At 43.3% G+C, this 20,435-nt stretch overlaps 1 protein-coding gene across 5 annotated transcripts in view; it reads right to left on the reverse strand.

The window, feature by feature from the left end:
* GAS7 (growth arrest specific 7) overlaps nt 1-20,435 on the reverse strand; it is a 98,239-nt gene that overhangs the window by 41,043 nt on the left and 36,761 nt on the right. For 3 of the 5 annotated variants that reach the window (XM_052688175.1, XM_052688178.1, XM_052688179.1), the window contains exon 2: nt 18,972-19,095. In XM_052688175.1, the coding sequence (XP_052544135.1) occupies nt 18,972-19,095 (124 nt within the window). Of the gene's footprint in view, nt 1-14,211; nt 14,465-18,971; nt 19,096-20,435 lie in introns of those variants that run through there. The other 2 variants (XM_052688176.1, XM_052688180.1) reach the window with 2 other exon arrangements.

Consider the following 20,435-nt stretch of genomic DNA (forward strand, 5'->3'; position numbering starts at 1 on the left):
TGGTTGTTGTGGAGCTGGTCTTCTGCCATACAAAAACTCCAGATATATAACCTGAAGGCAGAGATTTTGTACATACAAGCCCATTGCTCAGCATAGTTGTGAATGTGATCCAAAGCACCCAGCGATTTTCAAAATACAGAACTTAAGTTGACTGTAGAGCAATGCATATTGAAAAAGAAAAAAAAAAAAGCAATAAAATAGAATCGTTTTATTGGACAGGAAATGAAAAGAACAAGAAGAATGTTTTAAACCTCTCTTGTTTTCAATGCTGAGATGAAAGAAAATCCCTTTCTGTGCACACATTAATAGTGATATTGCAGATGCACAAGAGCAAGTAGAATGATCCTAACCCAGGCCTGTATTGCTGTGCCGCCACCTACTGCAAGCACAGCTATCACATTTGCCAAGATGAAACTGCAACATTATGAATTTCTTGGCAGTTCAGTCATTATTAGAAGTGAACATGTGTAGGGAAAAATGATGTTTTTCCACAACCACAAAGAGAAGACTTGGTGAGAGATAACATCCTGTCTAATACAGCCAAGACATCTGCTTAAACCAGAGTATGAAATACAGATTTGATCCTGGAAAATCTGAAGACTAGCTGTGATCCTGTGGTAAAACAATGGGCTTTCCTTTTAGGAATATATTCAGTATCAGTCAGTATTTTATATCCCATCCAATCTTCCAACAAGATGACAGCAACAAGCTAAAACCTTTTACTCTATGAGACTGTAATGTAGTACTGGCAGATGAAAACTGACAAGTTCTATTCTCCTTTATCAGTCACCTGATAATTATTCTGTTTAGTCAGAGTGGAAAAAATAACTGCTAGTTTCTTTGTCACTCTCTGGACTGTGAAGGAGTTCTGTGAACAGAAAGAAGTCTTACAGGCCTGAGATGGAGGCATGGGAGATATTTGTAAATTAATTACTAAAAGCAAGGCAGTAGAAAGCCATTTACTCAAAGTGAAATCAGAGAATTACAGAAGTTGGAAGGGACCTTACAGCCTTCCAGTGCCAGCTCCTGCCATGGGCTGGCAGCCACTCACTAGCTCAGACTGCCCAGGGCTCCATTCAGCCTGGCCTTGAACACTTGCAGGGATGTGATACTCACACTTCTCTGGGCAGCGGTGCCAGGGCCTCACTGTTTCTGGGTGAGGAATTTCCTCTTCACATCGAACTCAATCTCCCCTTTAACTTCTAGGTCAAAGCCATTACCCCATGTCCTATCACTACACTCCCTGGAGTCCCTCTCTCGCTTTCTTGTAGGCCAATTCTAAGTAATGAAAGGCCATCATAAGGTCTTCCTAGAACTCTCTCTTATTTTTTCCCCTTTTAAAAATGGCTGTTATGCTTCCTCTTATCTAGTCAGTGGGAACTTCACTGGACAGCTGATCCCTGAACTGGACCAAATCTGCTCTCCTAAAGCCCAGGGTAGTAAGCTTGCTGTGTGCTCGCTCTCTTTGCTGCCCTAAGGATGTTAAACTGCTTCATGATCACTGCAACCAAGGCTGGCCTTGAGCTTCACATTCTGCATCAACTTCTCCATTTGATGAGAATGAGGTCCAGCAGAGCACCTCCTTGCTGGTTTGTCTGTCTCTTCGAGAAGCAAGTTACCATCAACGCATTCGAAGAATGTCCTGAATTGCTTATGCCCTGCTATGTTGCCTTTCTGGCAAGGCTTGCTGCCTGTTTGTGGCTCCTTATAGTCCAAAACTTGGTTGGACCTGTGAGTCAGAGGGAGTGTAAACACGCCTGCTCTGAAAACAGGTTTTCTTTAACTCTACAGCACCGCATTCGACACTCCAAACCTCCAGGCTGCCTGGCACTGCCACGCTTCACCTGGCTTTGATTGGAGGCCACCTCACCAAGCAGAAGGATACAGTGCTGTCAGTGCTCCTGCATCTTCGCCTTTCTTGCTAAGATATTCCTCTCATTTGTGATGAGTCAGAAAAGGCTTAAGGATGCTTCACTCCTTGATATTGTAAGTGGGGAAAACAGCCCTAAGGAAAGGCAGAGGAAACGTGTATGTTTGTGTGTGAAACGAGGGGAAATGATTTGCAATGCCCTAAGACTAGGGTAAAACATTAAATACTTTAGAAGCAGAAGGAATAGGTGAATTATAGTATAATGAAAATATTTTTCTTCTGTTCCATAGAGGACGTGTAGCACAAGGAGATTTCATTTAGTTTGAATTAGGAGGTCTGACCAGTTCACAGAGACAGTGCACAGTTGGATTCTCGCTCTCCCTTTCTGATCTCCCAGTTCATCACAGCTGCTGTTTCTTCTTTGTGCTCTAACATCTTGACCCACTGAGCCTGCAGTACATGGCTGTGGTAACAACAGCTTAAAGGGCACAACCTACCACCCTGTGCACAAGATCCTGCACCGCAGCACTGTCCTCTACACACTGTGTTCCCATTGCAAGCCAAGACAAAACTAGTCCACGGGCCTTCCAAGGCCCTGATCTTCACTTCTATCTTCATATTTAATTTAAAGGGACAGGAAAAGAACTCAGAATGACCGATGCAAATCTCGCTGCACCTGCATGAAATATGAGATTCAATCTCTTAAGTGCTGAAAGTAGAGCTGGATGTAGTACATGAACTAGTTCAGCAGGAGCTGCATTATCAAATCTCAAATCCAACTCAATTGCTACAGGAATTTCAATGCAGAGACTGAGGCTGCAATATAGCTTATATTCTCTGGTTTTAAACATTGCAATGGAAACATAATTTCTTGAAATTTTCTGTGTTGATAGGAATGCTGTTACTACCTCAGCTGCATGGGAAAAGCTACTGACAAAGTCCTTATTTCATCTTTCAAAGTATCTCTTAAAATGAGCACGGGGACCTGTAACATGCCCTCCTTTTGTAAAGACCATAACACACAAAAGCAAGCCTGATACTGCAATATTGTAAGCTTGGTAGTGACAGCAGTGCTGTTTCCAGCATTTCCTGTGTCTTTCTTAGATTTTCTAGGATTTAGGCCACTTTACCAGGGCAGGTTACTGTATCAGAGGGATACTGTCACCGGTAGGTTTTGTCAATATGAGAAAAGACACACTATAGAAAAGACACAACAACCAATGCCTGTCATCTCTTACTTGCTTCCAGAGTGTCTCAAATGCAGTCCATAAGTTTAACTGGTTTGAGCAGGTGTTCCTTATGGCTGGTGACATACAAAAGAAAATCTCAACCTACAGACTGAATCCCTCCAAACTCCCTCAAAGAGATGGAAAATTATTAGGTAGAACAAGTACAAGAGTAGGTCATTATTATGTTCCTTCCATCTCTTACTTGAGGCATAGCAACCAATATTTCAGATGGATTCTGTATGCATTTCCTCTAGACAGTGGCCAATCCCTGCATTCAACAAGTTCTTTTCCCTTCTCACAACAGCACCAGTGAAAAAGCAAATATGAGATTACAGGTCACAATATCCTCTTGCTTAGTGTCCTGTCATCTTGCAATTACCCAGTGAAATGCAGCAGTATTAAAATTGCTATCATATTCTAATTAAGCTGTGGCTTATGAAAGTGCAGCAAGGAGGCTTCCTTTACACCTGGTGCCTCCTAATTTAATCCTTTTTATCCACTTACAATACTTAAAAATTATGTACCTTAGGAAAAAATAGTTGAGCTTGTGGCATCCTAAGGTTACAGTGCTCTCAGCTCTGGCATGGTATAGAAGCTATGAGACGTAAATTTAGCAAATGATAAATTTTAGGATGGAGAACCTCAAAACATGCATAAGTCCCTCTGAGTTTCCATGTGTATTCTCTGACCAAAGAAAAGTCCTAATGGCAATGGTATTGCATAGAACATGACTATAACCACTATGACTATCTCTTATTTGTACATGTTGTGCTAGGCACCATTCACACGACAGTGGCCTATGGATAAAGTGCACTAGGACCAAGAGCATTGCAGCTTACTACTGTGGATTCCAAGGGGGCTTAGAAGTGTCAGTTCTTCACCACTCAGACTGAGATGCTTTAGCAGGTAGTGGTTTGGTGCACTGGGAAACTTCCTTACAAGACAAAGGTAACAGGATCCTTGATGGAGGGAATCTAGCTGTTCACCAGCTGTAGGATGCTTAAGGTCATTGAATACTACTTTTGAAAGGGAACCTTTATCGCAATGAGTTTTCAGCTAGCATTCAAGCACTGTCTGGAAAAATGCAACTTGCTGTTTCTGACCCTCTTAAGGTTGGTAGGCAGGCTACAGGTTGCAATGGTTGCACAGCTGGATCAGAGACCAGCCAGGAATTAGGGGCTTCAATGAAATAAAGGTTAACACCAAAACAAAATAAGCAGGAATGGGTTTCTAGTAAAACAGAAGCAGAAAAGCTGGCTGGTAGAACCAGGAGGATACTAAGGAATATGTACTCTTTCAGGCAAATAGAGAACATTCTCCTGAGCTTCTAAAGTCCTGGACTTCTCAAGATTCCTCTCAAGTACTGTTTTTGTGATGATGAGAATAAATGGGTCTTAATTATGATGAAGATAATGTGAAAGTAAAATTTGTGCTTGCCAAGAGACAAAAAGCTGTTCAGTAAATGGGAATGTGACACCACAGACAATAAAAGCCTGGAAATAAGGATGCACCATGAAAAGCTGATCTTAGCTGAGAATGCAGGATGGCAGCAAGCCAAACACTTGTGTCATGTATATGTCATCTTTAATGTAATGGGTAAGGTAGCTGGAGTGCATTGTTTGACTAATACAAGAGGTATTACAGCTGCAGAACATCAGAGAATTTCTTCAGCGTCATCAAATATTTTCCAGCTGAATCTACCACCCACACACAGTAGTAAACCACTCCCAAAGACACTGAGCAACCATATGCTTAACCACATAGTAGTTGTGCACTTTGAACACATGCTGCTTTCAAACTTTGCAAAGTAATTCTAGGGTTCTCCACTCAAAAAACACACCAATGTCACCAACTATGAAGCCTGGAAATTTTTCCACATGCCTTTACAGTCCAGATTATGTGCATTCTCCTCTGCTATGCCAGCACAATTCAGTCAATGCCTTACAACAATTTCCTGTCAAAAAAAGGATTAACTGTAAGTCAAAGAAGAGGAGATTTCTCTCTTCAGTTTTCTTAAAGATGGATGAATATTGTCTATGCATTAGTTTTTAGAAGACAGCATTCAGAGGCTGTGTGAAGTACACAGTTCCTTACACCTACCAGAAACCAGATAGCACCTCTATTCTTCCATCCTGACTGTTTAAGTTTAGCTTCTTGGTCCCTTCACTGATCTTCCCCATCACGTCTCCTTATGCCTCAATTCATGTCTCTTCTCATTTGAAATCACAACACAGAACTACAATTATTATGGGTAAGAAGATATTGTACTAGGAATTACTGTAGAAATACATGCTTGTTTCAGATGATACCAGTGTAGCCCTGAAAAAGGGGACAGGCTCATCCCTAGAAAATTTCATGCAGGTATCAGCAGTCCTATCACTGCCTGAACCAAATCCGATGCACTGTATAGAAATGCGGGCAGAAGAGAACAGTGCTATTTTTCTTGCTTTGGGCTCTGAAAATGCCAGCTAGAAGCCAACTCCACAAAATTCAATGTGTAAATTCTTTGACTGCCAGATGGGAGATATTCAGGGCAGAAATTATTTCATCTCACGTGCACCAGCCTCCACTTCACCCAGAGGTTGTTCAGTTGCACTCACGGTTGAATGTAAACATTAGCACTCTATTTTGTACTCTGTCCCAGACAGGATTTCTTCCTATTCTCAGTCCTTCCTTCAGCTCATGTACATGAAAGGTTTTGAAAGCTTCACACATTGATTTTGCAACTCTGACCAACCTGGAGAAAGACGTTTAATGTAATTCCAGCAGAACAGAGCTTCTGGCTGACTTATTGTAATGGTACATGTGTTGGGAAGGGACATCCCTATGCACAAGGAGCAGCAAGCAATCTCGGCCAAATTGTTAAAAGGGACATGGGCTGTAAGGACCAAACAGGGGTATGCAGCAATTCACTTAAACACTTAATAGCTTCTCTTCATTAAGACCACACAGCACAACTCTTCACCTGAGTCACAGACAGAGGCAGAGGAGTCTGCATAGAGCACTGGGGTATTCACCAGGCTGGGACCTGAATTGAGGTCAACATTGGATCTGAGCCCAGGGGAAGTGCAGATGGAAACCACCACTCTTTGGTGAGGTGATGCCGACACAAAGGTCAGCACAAATTTGGTGAGGAAGAAATAACAAAAGCTCCTGTGTTCCAGTTTTCTTCTAAATATAAAAAAAAATTAATTGGAGAGATAGTGGGGGAGGGGAGGGAGGGAACATTCCTTCTTTGGCTCAGAAGTTTAGGAATTAAGCACAAGGGTGATTGCCACTGTTTTCCATACTCCTGTCTTTTTACCACAGGGACAGGAGGAGGAAGTCAGAACTCACAAAGGAAGAGATAATTGTCTGACCTCTAACTATGGGTGAGCTGCAAGATATGTGAAAAGACTTCAGTTGTCATCCAAGCATGAACATTGCCACCTCGCTGCTCTAGTGCTGGCATAACGGGGCCTAGTCTGGACATATTAGGCAGCTCAGATCCCTTTCTAGGGAACAGGGCACTGACAAAGCAGTTGGAAAAGGGACACAAGCCTGTACCCTATGAAGCTGACTCCTGTCAGCCAAGAAGGAAAGATGTCCTTTCAATAAAGATCTGCTATGTTACCTAGGCAAGTGGAGCACTGTGGAAAAAGGGAATTAGCTGTGCTGGAGGTGATGTATAATACTGAACAATCATTAATCCCAAGTTCCAGATGATATCATGTGCCCACAACATATGAGGTGGAAATTTGTAGGTAGTGCACTATCACTGTATGCCAACACACTAGCAGCAGTAACCTGGAAAGTTGAAGAAAAGCCAGTGGTGGACGAACTACCTAGGCTACTTCAACAATATGAAGAAAATCTCTTTTTCTCCCTACATGTTTGTGCCTCAGCTGTGGAGAAACTGTCTGGAGATATCAACCAATTCAAAGACAATATGCCTTGCTCCTGACCTGTATGGAGCAGTATCTCAGCTATAAGAAGTATACACTCCTGTGCTTGAGAGAGAGAATACAGTGGTTACAAACCACATGCCATCCTGTAATTTTACCTGGGTAACCATGAAGATGATATGAGGGAGTGGGATGGAAAATCACCAACCCTAGAGGCACGGCCATGTGAACTGCAAGGATTAAAACTAAAAAAGGGGGTTCTTCCAGGATAATGGCTGCTCCAGTTTCCAGCAGACAGTCTCCCAGCTAAAGAAGATGGTCTGATCCTATTTGTGAAGTAGATAAGAAGCCTTTGGGTTTGCCTTCATGAGAAGTGAGTGCTGAATACAACAACCAGCCAGATGGAGGAAAGGGACAAGTGGGTTTATTGAACCATGTGGATTTGATGACATATTACATCAGAACCACAGGAATATAAGGCTGTAGTGGACACTGGTGACCAGTGTACTGTAATGTCACTAAGCAATGAAGGGGCAGAACCTATCTGTATTTCTGAAGTGAGAAGTGGATCAGCTAACTATACTGGAGGCCGAAGTAAGCTTGACTAGAAATAAGTAGCAAAAGCCCATTGTGGCTGGATCAGAAGCTCTGTGCATCCTAGGTATAGATTACCTCAGGAGAGGGTACTTTAAGGACCTAAAAAGGTACTGGTGGGCTTTTGGTATAGCTATGTTGGAGATGGAGGACACTGAGCAACTGTCCATCTTGCCTGGTCTCTCAGAGGACTGTTCTGTTGTGGGATTGCTAAGACTGAAGGAACAAGTACCGATCACTACCACAACAGTGTGCCAGCAGCAGTACTGCACCAATTGGGCTCCCTGACTCCCATCCATATGCTGAATCGTCAACTGGAAAACCAAAGAGTAATCAGTAATGTGGCCAGTGAAAAAGTCAGGAGAGTGGAGGCTGACTGCAGACTACTGCGGCCTGAATGAAGTCACACCACTTTGGTGCTGCTGTCCCAAACATGCTACAACTCCAATATAAACTACAGTCAAAGGCAGCCACAATTGGTATCACAAGTGTGATATCAGTTCCTCTGGTAGTAGAGTGCAGACTACAGTTTGCTTTCACTTGATGGGGCATCCAGTACAGCTGGAATTGACTGTCCCAGGGTGGAAGCACAGCCCAACTATTTCCCATGGACTGATACAGACACAGACTTTCCTGGCACAGGGGAACAACTTATATTGTTATATATAACTTAAATAACTTATGAACAGTTGTAATACACTGTCAACATAATCATGTAGGGCAGCAGAAGTTTTTCAAAAAGGAAAGAAAATAATCCAAATCCTGAAAGCCAATTCTGCCATAAAACAAAGTAAGGCTGAGGGACCTAAACAGGAGATCCAGTACTTAAGAATAAAATGGCAAGATGGATGTCATAAGATCCCCATGGATGTGATCAATAAAATAACTGTTATGTTCCCACCAACGAGCAAAAAGGAAACACAAGCTTTCTTAGGTCTTGTGGGTTTTTGGAGAATGCATATTCCAGATTACCATCTGATTGTAAATCCTCCCTGTCAAGTCACCCTCCAAAATTTCACATGGGGCCCTAACTGAGCAACAGCAGCTTTTGAACAAATTAAACAGGAGATAGTTCATGCAGTAGACCTTCAGCCAGTCTGGGCAGGAGAAGATGTAAAAAATATGCTCTATACCACAGCCAGGCAGAATGGCCCTACCTGGAGCCTCTGGCAGAAATCCTCAGGGGAGACTCATGGTGGAGCCCTAGGGTTTTGGAGTTGAGGATACAGAGGAACCAAGGCCTGCTATACTCTGACTGAAAAAGAGATACTGGCATCATATGAAGGGGCCTGAGCTCCTATTGTCACCCTGTCTGTGCTAGGCTGGACGTTCAAATGCAGGGTCCCCTCCACCCATCACTGAACTGATGCTGTGTGCAGTAAGTGGGTTGCACTGTACATCAGGCTTGAATAGGAAAACCCCAGACACCCAGGAGTCTTGGAAGTGATTATGGGCTAGCCTGAAGGCAAGGATTTTGGAGTATCACCAGAGGAGGTGACATGCACTGAGAATGAAAAGCAATATGCCCTGTTCACTGATGGGTCCTGTAACATCATGGGGAAGTGTCAGAGGTGGAAGGCTGCTGAACAGTCTTACATGATGAGCTGCGGAAACTGTTGAAGGAGAAGGTAAATTGAGCCAATTTGCAAAAGGTCATCCAGCTGGCTTTAGATATTGCTGAACGAGAGAATTTGACCAGCGTTCTACCTCTACACTGACTTACAGATGGCCACCAATGCACTAGGGGAGTGGTTACAGAAGGAGAAGCAGAACAACTGCCAGTGAAGAGGCAAACCCATCTGAGCTGCTGCACTATGGAAAGACACTGCTGGTTGGGTAGAGAACATTGTTGTAAAGGTACATCATGTAAGTGTCATCAAGGAAGAGATGCAGCATGTAGGTGGGCTCGGAATTGAGGATGGGCTTGACCATGGATACCACTGCACAGGTTATGAATGAACATGATACATGTGCTATAATTATGCCAAGTGCATAAAACCTCTTTGGTATGGAGAACAATAGAAATATAAATACAAGAAAGCCTGGCAGATGGATTATATTACACTCCCACAAACCCATTATGGCAAGCACCGTCTGCTTACAACAATGAACCAACCGCCAGATTGCTGGAAACATAGCCCATGCTGCCCAAAGCACTATCCTGAGCACTGAAAAGCAAGTCTTGTGGTAACACGGCACTCCAGAAAGAACTGAGTGAGATGGTAGAACTCATTTCCCAAACAATCTCATAGATATCTGGGCCTAAGAGCGTGGCATTGAGAGGGTGCATCTGATCACCTATCATGCACTCACCTCTGGGAAAACTGAACAATACAATGGACTGTTAAAAACTACTGAAAACTACTAAAAACTGAGATTGATGGGTACTGCAACATTCAAACACCAGGTCACACATTTTGCAAAACCCATTTAGTTAGGCAGCATCTGGGGATCTGCCAGTAGAATTGGCCCTGCTCAGTCAAACTTCTATAAGCAGATAAAGTCCCTGTAGTAGACATAAAAAACATGCTGGGCAAAGACTGACTGGGTTATTCCTGCCACGGGCAAAGGCAAGCCCATCCGTGGGCTTTTGCTCAAGGACCTGGGTGCATGCGGTGAGTGACGTAGAAGAACAGGGAAACCTGGTGTGAACCTCAAGGGGATCTGATGTGGGGTGAGAACAGCCAGTAATTTGAATTATATAATACTGCAAGTCATCACTACTATGGTTGCTATGGTTGCTGCATTATCAGCGATATTACAGTAACAATCATCCAAATTAATGAATTCTGACCTTTTACTCTAAACCAGGAATGGCTTCAGCACGCAACAATCCAGCACCATGCATCATCCCTTCTGCACTGAAAGACTGCTATGACAGATGGAGCACAAAGTCATGAACTAAATGAACTCAACAGACTATTTAGAGGGATGGCTGAAAGACCATATCTGTAATTAAAGGAGATGTACGGGAAAGGGTAGGGCCTGAGTATGACATAAATGATATGGAAAAAGGGGTGGATATTGTCCTGGTTTCAGCCCAGAGAGGGCAGGTCAGGCCACTCAGTGGGGAAGAGCTGTGGCCATGATGGCACAGGGCAGGGGATGGGCAGAGCCAGGCCAAGTGGCCTGAACTGGCACTGGGACATTCCATACCATGTAGCACCATGTGGAAGGTCATGAAGCTGTGGGAGAATAATAATGGCAGCTTCTGCTGTATTTTGAAGGCTTGTAAGAATCTTGTTACTTGCCTCTAAAATCTCATTTCCTCCCAGTTATGGGAATGTGTATCTTGAGTTCCCATATCTGAATAGCTTGAACTATAAACAGAAATAAAACCTGGTTAATCTAAAAAACTACCCTCTGCTTAGTGTGGGGAAGGAGACAAGTGGTGGCTGCTGGTTGGTGTAGCAGTGCCAGGAGTGTTTGGAAAGGCCATTTGTCAGACTGGACTCATCCAACACCTTTTTTCAGGATGAAGGTGCAGAACTAGACAGTGTTCACACAGGGAGCAGTCCAGAAGTCCACTGCACCAAAACTTGTATAGCTTTTGCTCCTTGTCCTAATGTCCTGGTTTCAGCTGAGACAGAATTGATTTTCTTCTGTGCTGTGCTTTGGCTTTAGGAGAAAAACAGTGTTGATAACATGCTGAAGTTTTAGTTGTTGCTGCACTGCACAGAGCCAATGATGTTTCAGCTTCTTGAACTGTCCTATAAGTGGGGAAGTGTTGAGGGGGCACAAAGAGCTGGGAGGGAACAGAACCAGGACAACTGACCCAAACTGGGCAACATACGACATTGACATGGGGCAGAAAAGTTATAAAACTGAGTTGGCTGGGGGGCTGCTGCTACTTAGGGACTGACTGGGCAGTCAGACCCAACCTCTTAACATGCACACGCAGGCCACGGTTTCTCATCTTCTTTGCTGCTTTCTTCTGGGCTTTATCCAGCCAGCTTACATTTTTCTCAAGAGTGTAGAGCCCAAACAAAAAGATAAAACATTCCAACAGAGGCTTCATACTTTCCATGTAAAGTTAAAGGATTACTCTCACAGACAACATTTTTGTAACAGCACAAACCTGCTAGCCAGCACTCAGATTCAGATCCTCCAAAGCTTCTACATCTTTGTGAACTGCTCAATTACCTGCCTTTGTCACTTAATCAGTTCTGATGAAATCTCCCATCTTAAGCACATCTTTACTGAGCAGTTTCTTATCCTTTCAGCATCGTGATTCTGAATTCTGAGCTTGTTCTGTGCAGTACACAATGTTCTCTCCCAGCTTCATTTAAAGTGAACATTTGAATAAGTACTTTCAATGTCAGCATGCCATTCATTACTGGAAATACTGACTAGAACGAAGCCTAGGGAAGTCCCTGCAGGATTTCCTTCATTGGTAACTTCCCTTGACAAGGGGCCATTGAGAACCACTCTTCTGAATATGATTCTCCCAGCAGTTCTGCAGCATTTTATAGTAACTTCACAGTGTCTTTCTTCTATTTAGTTTGCTTTTCCACCAGCCAGCTTTCAAATTGCCTTTGCTGTTTTTAAGACTTGACTTCCTGTAACAGAGCTGCCCTGCTGCATGTGGGGTGTTTGCCCTGCCTGGAGGCTGCACAGATAATCCTGCCATTTGAGAGGGTGCCTGCCTCATCCCATTACTTCTTAGTGATGGAAGTGCTAAAATCTCTGTTACCCTGCCAAGAAAGCCTGCTTCTGCCAGTGCTCACCTTCTGTGAGGTGATGCTTCGCCCTGCAGCTTCACACCATGGTGAGCGTGTGGTGGAAGCTATGTTGTGCTCTCACCCATGCCAGGGCTCAGCCACAACTCCGAATTAAGTGAATAGCCCCAGCCTACGCCATTCTGAGATATATCTGACAGGGCAACTGGTTGGGCACACATGACAGCTGGAGTGCTGCAAGAGAAGGACATGTCTGTCACTCAGGAGATATCCAAATGCAGTGGTTAAATTAATAGACAGTGAACCCAGTGCCTGGACCTTCCACATATGGTTAGCATATGGCTGAGTTAAGTGGCTGTCCTCTACCTCATGCATGAGAGACATACGAGGATGACCACAGGGCATGTGCATAATAGCAATAAACACATATAAAACTGAAGCAGAAGCTTCAGGATCTTCGTGGCCTTCAGATTACAGAAGACCTCTTAGAGCACCTTTCAACCAAAAATGCAATGTTACATTTACTTCCTAACCTCAGTACTGAAGTTAAAAAGAAAAAACACCACTTCCTAACAGTAGTGTTTAGGTGTCTTGTGGCAGGCCAAGGTGGGGTAACCCTAGGCTCTGGCAGAGGTGGGATTAGAGACAGCTTCTGTAGCAGCATCCTGTAGGCAGAGGCTGAGCAGCTGCATTTGTGGATGGAAACAGCTGGATAGGCTCCCCAGGGCATGTATGGAACATGGTAAGGCAGACCTCAAACAAACTGCAAGCAGGGCTCCACGCAAGGAGAGCTGAGTATGTTCCTGGATGCTCTAACATGGAGACAGTTCACCCTTCCTTCCACTTACTTCCTGGCCACCTTCCCCCATATCACCTGTGAAAGCACACCAGCATCTCCCACTCCTCCCACTGGGCAGTTGTTTGCTTTTTCTAGTTATTATTAGTTTACTGTCTGAAGTTTCTGCATAAATTAGCAGAATTAAATAACTTCTTCCCTTTGTTTCAGTTTCGCTGCCTAGCTCAGTCTCAGTGGGTAGGAGGTGCAGAGCAAATAATAGAGAAATGCTTTGGTAGGAAGAATATTCTAACTTACTTAAAATAAGGAGAAAAATACATAACTCCAATCTCTAGACAATTTTGGTGCCTCAGTGCCTGGAGAAGACACCACTGATTTGAAAAGGTGGTTCCGATCCAGGCCCAGAATCTACGCTTGAAAACGGAAGGAAATCCCCAAAGGGCATTTCAGAAGCACTTAGGGAGTGAAACTGCCTTTGGTCGATCACAGATGGTGATCACAGACACCTTCCCAGGACAATTCCATGTGTTTTATTGTCAAACAAGAAGCTCTGTGGAGCCTGGTAACAGGAGACATGAGACATCTGTGAAGACACACATAAACTAAAGTCAGATCCTTCACTTTGGGACTGAAAACTGAAGTTCTCTCTGACAGAAGGACTGAAATGGAGCAGACATAAAACTAATTTTTCAGTACAGACCAGTGTAACAAGGCACCTAGAAGCCCTTACCATTCAAACAGATGTCCCAGCATTCTGCTGCATGTCAGAGCATCTGCACCTTCGGTGCCAGCTTTCCTCCTACTCCATGCAGCAGAAGGCCCTGAGAGGACTAAGCAGAAAGCATCCAGTTGAGGTCCCCCAGATGAAACATCTACTGTACTTTCCAGTGAACAATGCCTTGCTGTTATACAGTTGCCCCAAACTCACTTCCAGTGCAGCCGTGTTAATGTGAGATCCTACTAAAATACTTTATTCACAACATCTTGTTTCAGCAAAGATGAAACAGTTATATCAGTTGAAACATCAACAGTTACAACAGATGAAACATCAGTTACAGATGTTTGCAAAAGACAGAAGTGAAAAGAAAAAAAAAAGGAAAATTACAATTAAATTGCTCAGACTAGAAATAGCCTAGAAGGTTCTGTTTCGTTCCCTTACCGCTCTGAAACACTGTCCTCTTCTGGCACGGTGGTACACAGCTTCTTTCTCCAAGCATAGCTTATACCTTGCTGTATCTAGTAAGGAGAGCCCTCCACAAGAAAGTCTGCATTTAAACATACACTCATCAGAGCGCTTTGAGAAACTTTTTGGCTCCAAAAGTCTCTTTATCAGGCTATATTAAAGGGGTTCAGACAGATTTAATCTTTCACTTTGAATCTCATAATACTCCTTCCTCGTCCAGGAGACAGTTTGGTCATCTGTCTTCATTAAAATAAGGACTTCCTCACTCCCATGGGCATGCAAATATTCCTTCCTCAGATGGATGGGAACTACTCTGTTTCACCAACTGTTTAACACTTTGTTGCCTCAGAAAGTTCTCTGCTATTCCATCTAGTGACTTACTGGCATCTTTAGCTATGGCATGTATACAGAATCTTGCAGTCTGTAATAATCTGTGCATTAACAAGAACCCCCCATTGCATCCATCCAGATGAGATTAACATAGGCTGACTATGGTTGGCATCTGGCTGAGACCAAACACAGTGGCACTTAGGTGGGTAATCTCTAATATTCTTCTCTTGTAGGCACAGTCAAGAACCACATTCTGCTAGTCTGCATGGATGGATCCCAGGGCTGTTGCTTTTCGTGATATGTCTATCAAAAAACAGCTTACACTTACATCATTCTTGCTGACGATGGATCTCTGTCCAACAAGAAGAAATTACCAGTACTGTTTGATAAGATGTGCATCTTTTGATAGATGCACATTCTAGCAGAAAGAATGCTCGTCACTACGTGGGAGACATTACTGCCATCAGCACCCAAAGCAGCATTTCCTGATCCCACCCAGTCTCATGCTCCATGCCTGGGAGATGAGATAAAGCATCATTTCAGACCATCTGAGCTGGAGAATCACAGGGGAAAGCATATGCACAAGGTCTACAGTACTTCCTGATGGGGCTAGCAGTGTCCCTTCTGTTATAGCTGAGTCCAGATTCACTTGGGAACAATGGCTGTCATTTCTATAGCGGTTTCATAGTAAGTAAGTCAACATGCAGTCAGGCAGCCCCTTTGTGAGTCACTATCTGGAAGCTGCTGCACATGTGGTTCAAAGAAAATAACTGAAAGAATACGTGAAGACTTGACAAGATCTTGAAATAGTTTATTATAATTCATTGTAATAAAGAGACAACTGGTTCCTGGGAGGTATGTAAAATGGTTACAACCTCACAAGCCAAGAATTTTGCATCAGCTATTACTGGTGGGTAATGGTAGGTAAAATACCTTTCGCTTTTTGGAAGAAGCTAGAAGCCAACCAGGAGCACACCTAGTTTCTAGGAACACGGCTACTAGCCTGCACATCACCATGCTAGTGCAACTTAACAGATCTATCTCTCGAGTACTCCAGCACATATTCCTCATTTGGCTGTAACAGAGACTAATTTTACACTGCATCCACACAAAAGAAAAGACCTCAACAGAAAAGAGATCTAGGTCCTGCTGCTGAAAAAAAATTGTGCCAAGGTGGCAAATTGGGATGGAGAGATATGAAACACTGTGACAGAGATGTATGCTGGCATCATGTGCCCATAATAAACACTGCCAGTAGTAGCTTAAGCAGTGACAAGACAAACAGGCAGTTAAGACAAACCAGCAGGTGCCATCAGTGAGATGTCCAGTCTATGAAACTGCCACAGGTAAGGTAGGGACAGTGGTTTTATAGCATATTACCTTTGACATACCCATCGGCTCAAAGCCAAGTATGGAAATCAAATGTTGTTTCTGCATTAGAATTGGATAATATTATTTTTATTTTATGATCTCCGCTATCATAGTTCTTTTTGGGAGTCCTTCTACTTAACTTGGGGAAGATCTCTGATAAGTTTACATCACTTATCTTATAGACGAACCTTCCCAGGAACGCACACTCTGTATATAGGTGTATAGATGTATATTTTGTCATACACACTGCAAGAATATCCTGCACGAGATCAAACCAGAGAACAAGCCATGGCCTGCCCGAGGAAGCACCCGAAGAGACATTAGAAGGCCTGGCATCATCCCGCAGTGCTCTTTGTTTAACCATGATGACTTTAAAGAAAATCACCATATCAATAGGACAAGGAGAGCACCGAGACATCTTGGAAACAACAGGATGACTACTGACTGGCACCAGATAACAAATAAATTAACAAGTAAATAGCAAATGTAAACCTTCTGATAAGATTGTGAACCTGGAGTACCCAGCCATTGGGGAAACAGGAGAGGGGGAAGGCAAGGGGCAGAAAACAGGGTATAAAGGCTGTCATGTTGTGTCCATAGGCGCGCTCCTGCTTGCGGGACGCCCGCCATTGCAATCGCGAATAAATTCTGCTTTTATCAGAGATACCGTCCTGACAAAAATTATTTGGATATTTCCAACACAAGGAATAGACTCTGAGTGTCAAGGTGCTAACCCAGTGTTAAACAGCAGGCCTCAAATGCCAAATGTACCTTTGAGGTGACTGTATGGCGCAGCATCAACCCTGCATTAAAGTCAAGAAAAAAAGCAAATATACAAAATGAGACTGAACAAGCTGCCTATGTCCTGAACTACCAATTTTTCAGGAACAAAGGTCAAAGCCAATCAGTCAGATGTAATCAAAACATTGTCCTGCCAGGGCTGTATGGGGCTTCATCACCTGCTTCAACTGAAAAGTCTGGAGGTTGCATCGAACTTCTGCTTTGTCTGAGGCCTGAATGACACTACAGGTGTCACACTTCCTTGTCCACACTTTGAGGAAGTGCAGACATCTGCAGAGTTAACATGACACCACAGTATATCCCAACTTTAGCAAAAACAAAAACAAACAACAAAAAAATCAAAATTAAGAAAATGTAATATCCACACAGAAGATTTTCATGCAGTAGCATATTCTGCCTGAGCAGACTGAGAGAAACTGAGCCAGCCAAGAACACCAGGTAAGCTGGAGTTGTCCCTGTACAGTGTCTGTACATGCTGCAGGAGAATATTGTTGTCTCACAAAGGCTACAGACTTCATGGAAGGTGTGGGAGGCTCAGAAATGCATGGATCTTGTGTGCAGTATGACAAACAAGAGCAAGCATGCCCTGCTTCAATATTACTTGAGTTTAGGACTACTCCAGTGAGGAGCTTTAGACTCTAATCGGTCTTTCTAAAGTCATTTATATGTTTTACCCACTCATCTGAACAGAACTTAAGTGCTCCCCAAAGCAAGGACCAGATCCCTCTTCTATCCACTCTTCTATTCTCTGCTGCTCTGTAAACCATATTCCTTGGTCTACAGCAACCCCATTGCAACAAGTGCAACTGCAAATAATGGTGAGAGGACAGGTTGGAAGTGATTAGTCTCAATCCCAGCTGTTCACCAAGCAGTATCACTGCCAACAACAGGCATTTGTTAGTCAGGCCCTGAAAACCTCCAAGGATGGAGATTCTACCACCTCCCCAGGCAGCCTGTACCAGAGCTACCCTGCCTGTCTGGTAAGAACCTCATTTCTGATCTGGTCTTCTGAAGCAGGACGAGCTACTGTTCCTTGCTGTATCTTCTGTAAAAAGCTGCTTGAGATTATGAAGAAACTGACTCCAGGCCATCTGCTTTTCTGGGATAGGTTTCAATGACAACTGCCTTTATCACACAAAAAAGGGGCATCTACCTCTTGTGCCTGTTTTTTTTCCTCAGGCTAATGCATGTGAGTAAAGGTCCATCACCAAGCTGGCTCAGCCCTGAGCTTTGCAAATGCGGACAGAGCACTTAACTCCTAATGATCTCCCCAACCTGCGAAGGATGTTGTCAATGAGCCAGAGCCCACTGTGCTTCATAATGAAGGCAAGTGTTTAATGGCAGTGTGCTTTCTAAAAAAGTCCAGTGAGATGTCAGTGCATAAAGCTAAGGTAAATAAGGACTTGGCAGACTTCTAGGACAAAGACACATCAGTCCCTGAATGGACCATAAGGCTCACGGACAGCCCATGGCTCTTTCTTGCCCCTACAGTGAGTCAGAAAGAAGCTGATGGGTTTGGCTATGTAGTAAACACAGTGAACTCTTGCTGTCCTCCCCTATCATCTTGTCATTATTTCTATTTCAGAAATCTGGTTTTGCAGGTCACAAGTTTTGCAATGATGTTGTAAGCTCATGACCAGAAAAGCAGGTAAGATGGTGTAAGCCAAAGTGGTACGAGTTTGACAGGTCTTGAGTTGCTGGTAAGAATGTGAGTTAAGTCTGTTTCTCTATTAGCAAGACAGTGTTTAAAGACAGAAAAATGGACTGAAAAGTCTATCTCTGTTATCTCGTTACACACACTTTTCTTCTTCTGACTCCACAGGGAAACTGACTTTGAGTTGAGCAACTTTCCAATTAACTATTTCTGTTTTCCCCTGAAGATGCTTTAGTGGTGCCAGACATTCTATCAAACAACTCTAAATGTATGTACATATGTAGATACACATATCTCCAGCTGAAGGAAAAAGAAATAAAAGAACGTAGTAGAAATTACATCATTACAATGTCTTATGTTCTAATTCATTCATGGCAGGGCTTTTTCTACTTTACAGATATCTTTGAATGGTCAGAATTAAGATGAAAGAGGGCTAGAGAGTAGTTTACATGGCAGCAAGGTCATTCATTCATTTCTACAACTCTCTGGGCGTAGCTCTTATCAAAACTAACTTGAGAGACAACTCCCTGCAGCAGATGTCTGCTACTGGGGTGACACATCTACTGGAGCTTCCACTTACCGTTCGTGAAGGTGTTCACATAGTACCTGCGGCCCTGGGGAGACATATAGCTCTGCCAGCCTGGGGGAAGATGGCTGTTCAAGGTGTCTTCTCCTGGCTGAGGAGTTGCCTTTCTGGGCTTCTGCTGAGGAAAAAAAAAAGAAGAAAATAAATAAAGAAAAAACACAATCCTTTAACTTGATATCTAGATAATGTAAAGCCTAACGAGACACACGCCTGGAAAAGGATCATATGGTTTAGCATTCCAGACTGCAAGACACCTAAAGAGTTCCATTCATTGCTCTTCTTATCTGTCCTATTCCCAGAATAGAATTTATCTCCTAGAAATCTTCCTTTGGAGCACTGGGATACAGAATATTCTTTGGGAGAGAAATGGAACCCCTTTGTATTTGATGCTCCACAAGCACTGGACCTGTCCAGTAAAGGCACTCTTGTTAAATGATAAAGTGCAAAGCAGAAAGCAATCATCTGTCTGAGAAAGAAGGATATGCGTGTGGCACTCTCATTTACACTGACATGAATGCGCTGGCAAGTAAAAGCATTGGTCATAAAGGTTCTGTCCAAATGTAATTTACAGGGGTACCATCAGCTTTAAACATTGTCAAGAAACTCTGCAGAGCCCTGTTGCCTTAAAGGAGCAGCATGCTGAATTACACTCATCAGTATGCTGATTAAATACTGATAATGCATGTAATTATCAGTGCATAAATTACTGATCCAGATGTAATCTGCATCCATATCATGCGGATGCAGGATGATGTCTTTATATGGCTATTATTCTGATGGTTAGGATCCAGCTCACTAGGAGAGATCCACATCACATCTCAGAATTGCTATGAGTGTTCAAGTACCACCTCAATAGTTCACATCTCAGTTGCAAGTATTGGTGTGCTGGGGTTCAGGTTGGAAGAAAAAGGTGAAGCTGAAGGGCATGACATTGTAACCCCTGGTGATACCACCTCTTCCAAGCAGCTCTGGTGTTTCCTTGATAGCGAGGGAATTACAGTAGCTGCTTAATGTGAGAACAGCAAAGAGGGCTTCATCCCTGCCTTCAAGCAGGGATGCTGAATGACAACACCTGGGGAGCATGGCCAGAGACTGCCAGTCGCAGTCTCACAGGGCTGCAGCTGTGAGCCCAACAGCCTCCTGCTGGCTCACATCCAGAGAACATCGCCTTGTATTTCTGTTTACTCCCTAAGGCAAACCAGGCATGTAATATACTAATTTTTAGGGGTTTTTGTTTGCTTGCCTCGCCTTGCCTTAGAACAAAAGGAGAACAAGGAAGAACATGTGAAATTGAACTATTTATTCAACAGAAGCAAATATCCATCCAGAAAATGCCTTCTGATATGGTGGAGAGGTAAGAAATGACTGCAAAGGCAGCCACACTGAGGGAAGGCAGAGTTTCAGCATCTGCTGCATATAATATTCAAACACTGGCAAAATGAATAGAGTTGTTAGAAA

Source organism: Tympanuchus pallidicinctus, unplaced genomic scaffold, assembly GCF_026119805.1.
Source record: "Tympanuchus pallidicinctus isolate F22 unplaced genomic scaffold, pur_lepc_1.0 scaffold23, whole genome shotgun sequence".
In the NCBI taxonomy this organism is placed as follows: domain Eukaryota; kingdom Metazoa; phylum Chordata; class Aves; order Galliformes; family Phasianidae; genus Tympanuchus; species Tympanuchus pallidicinctus.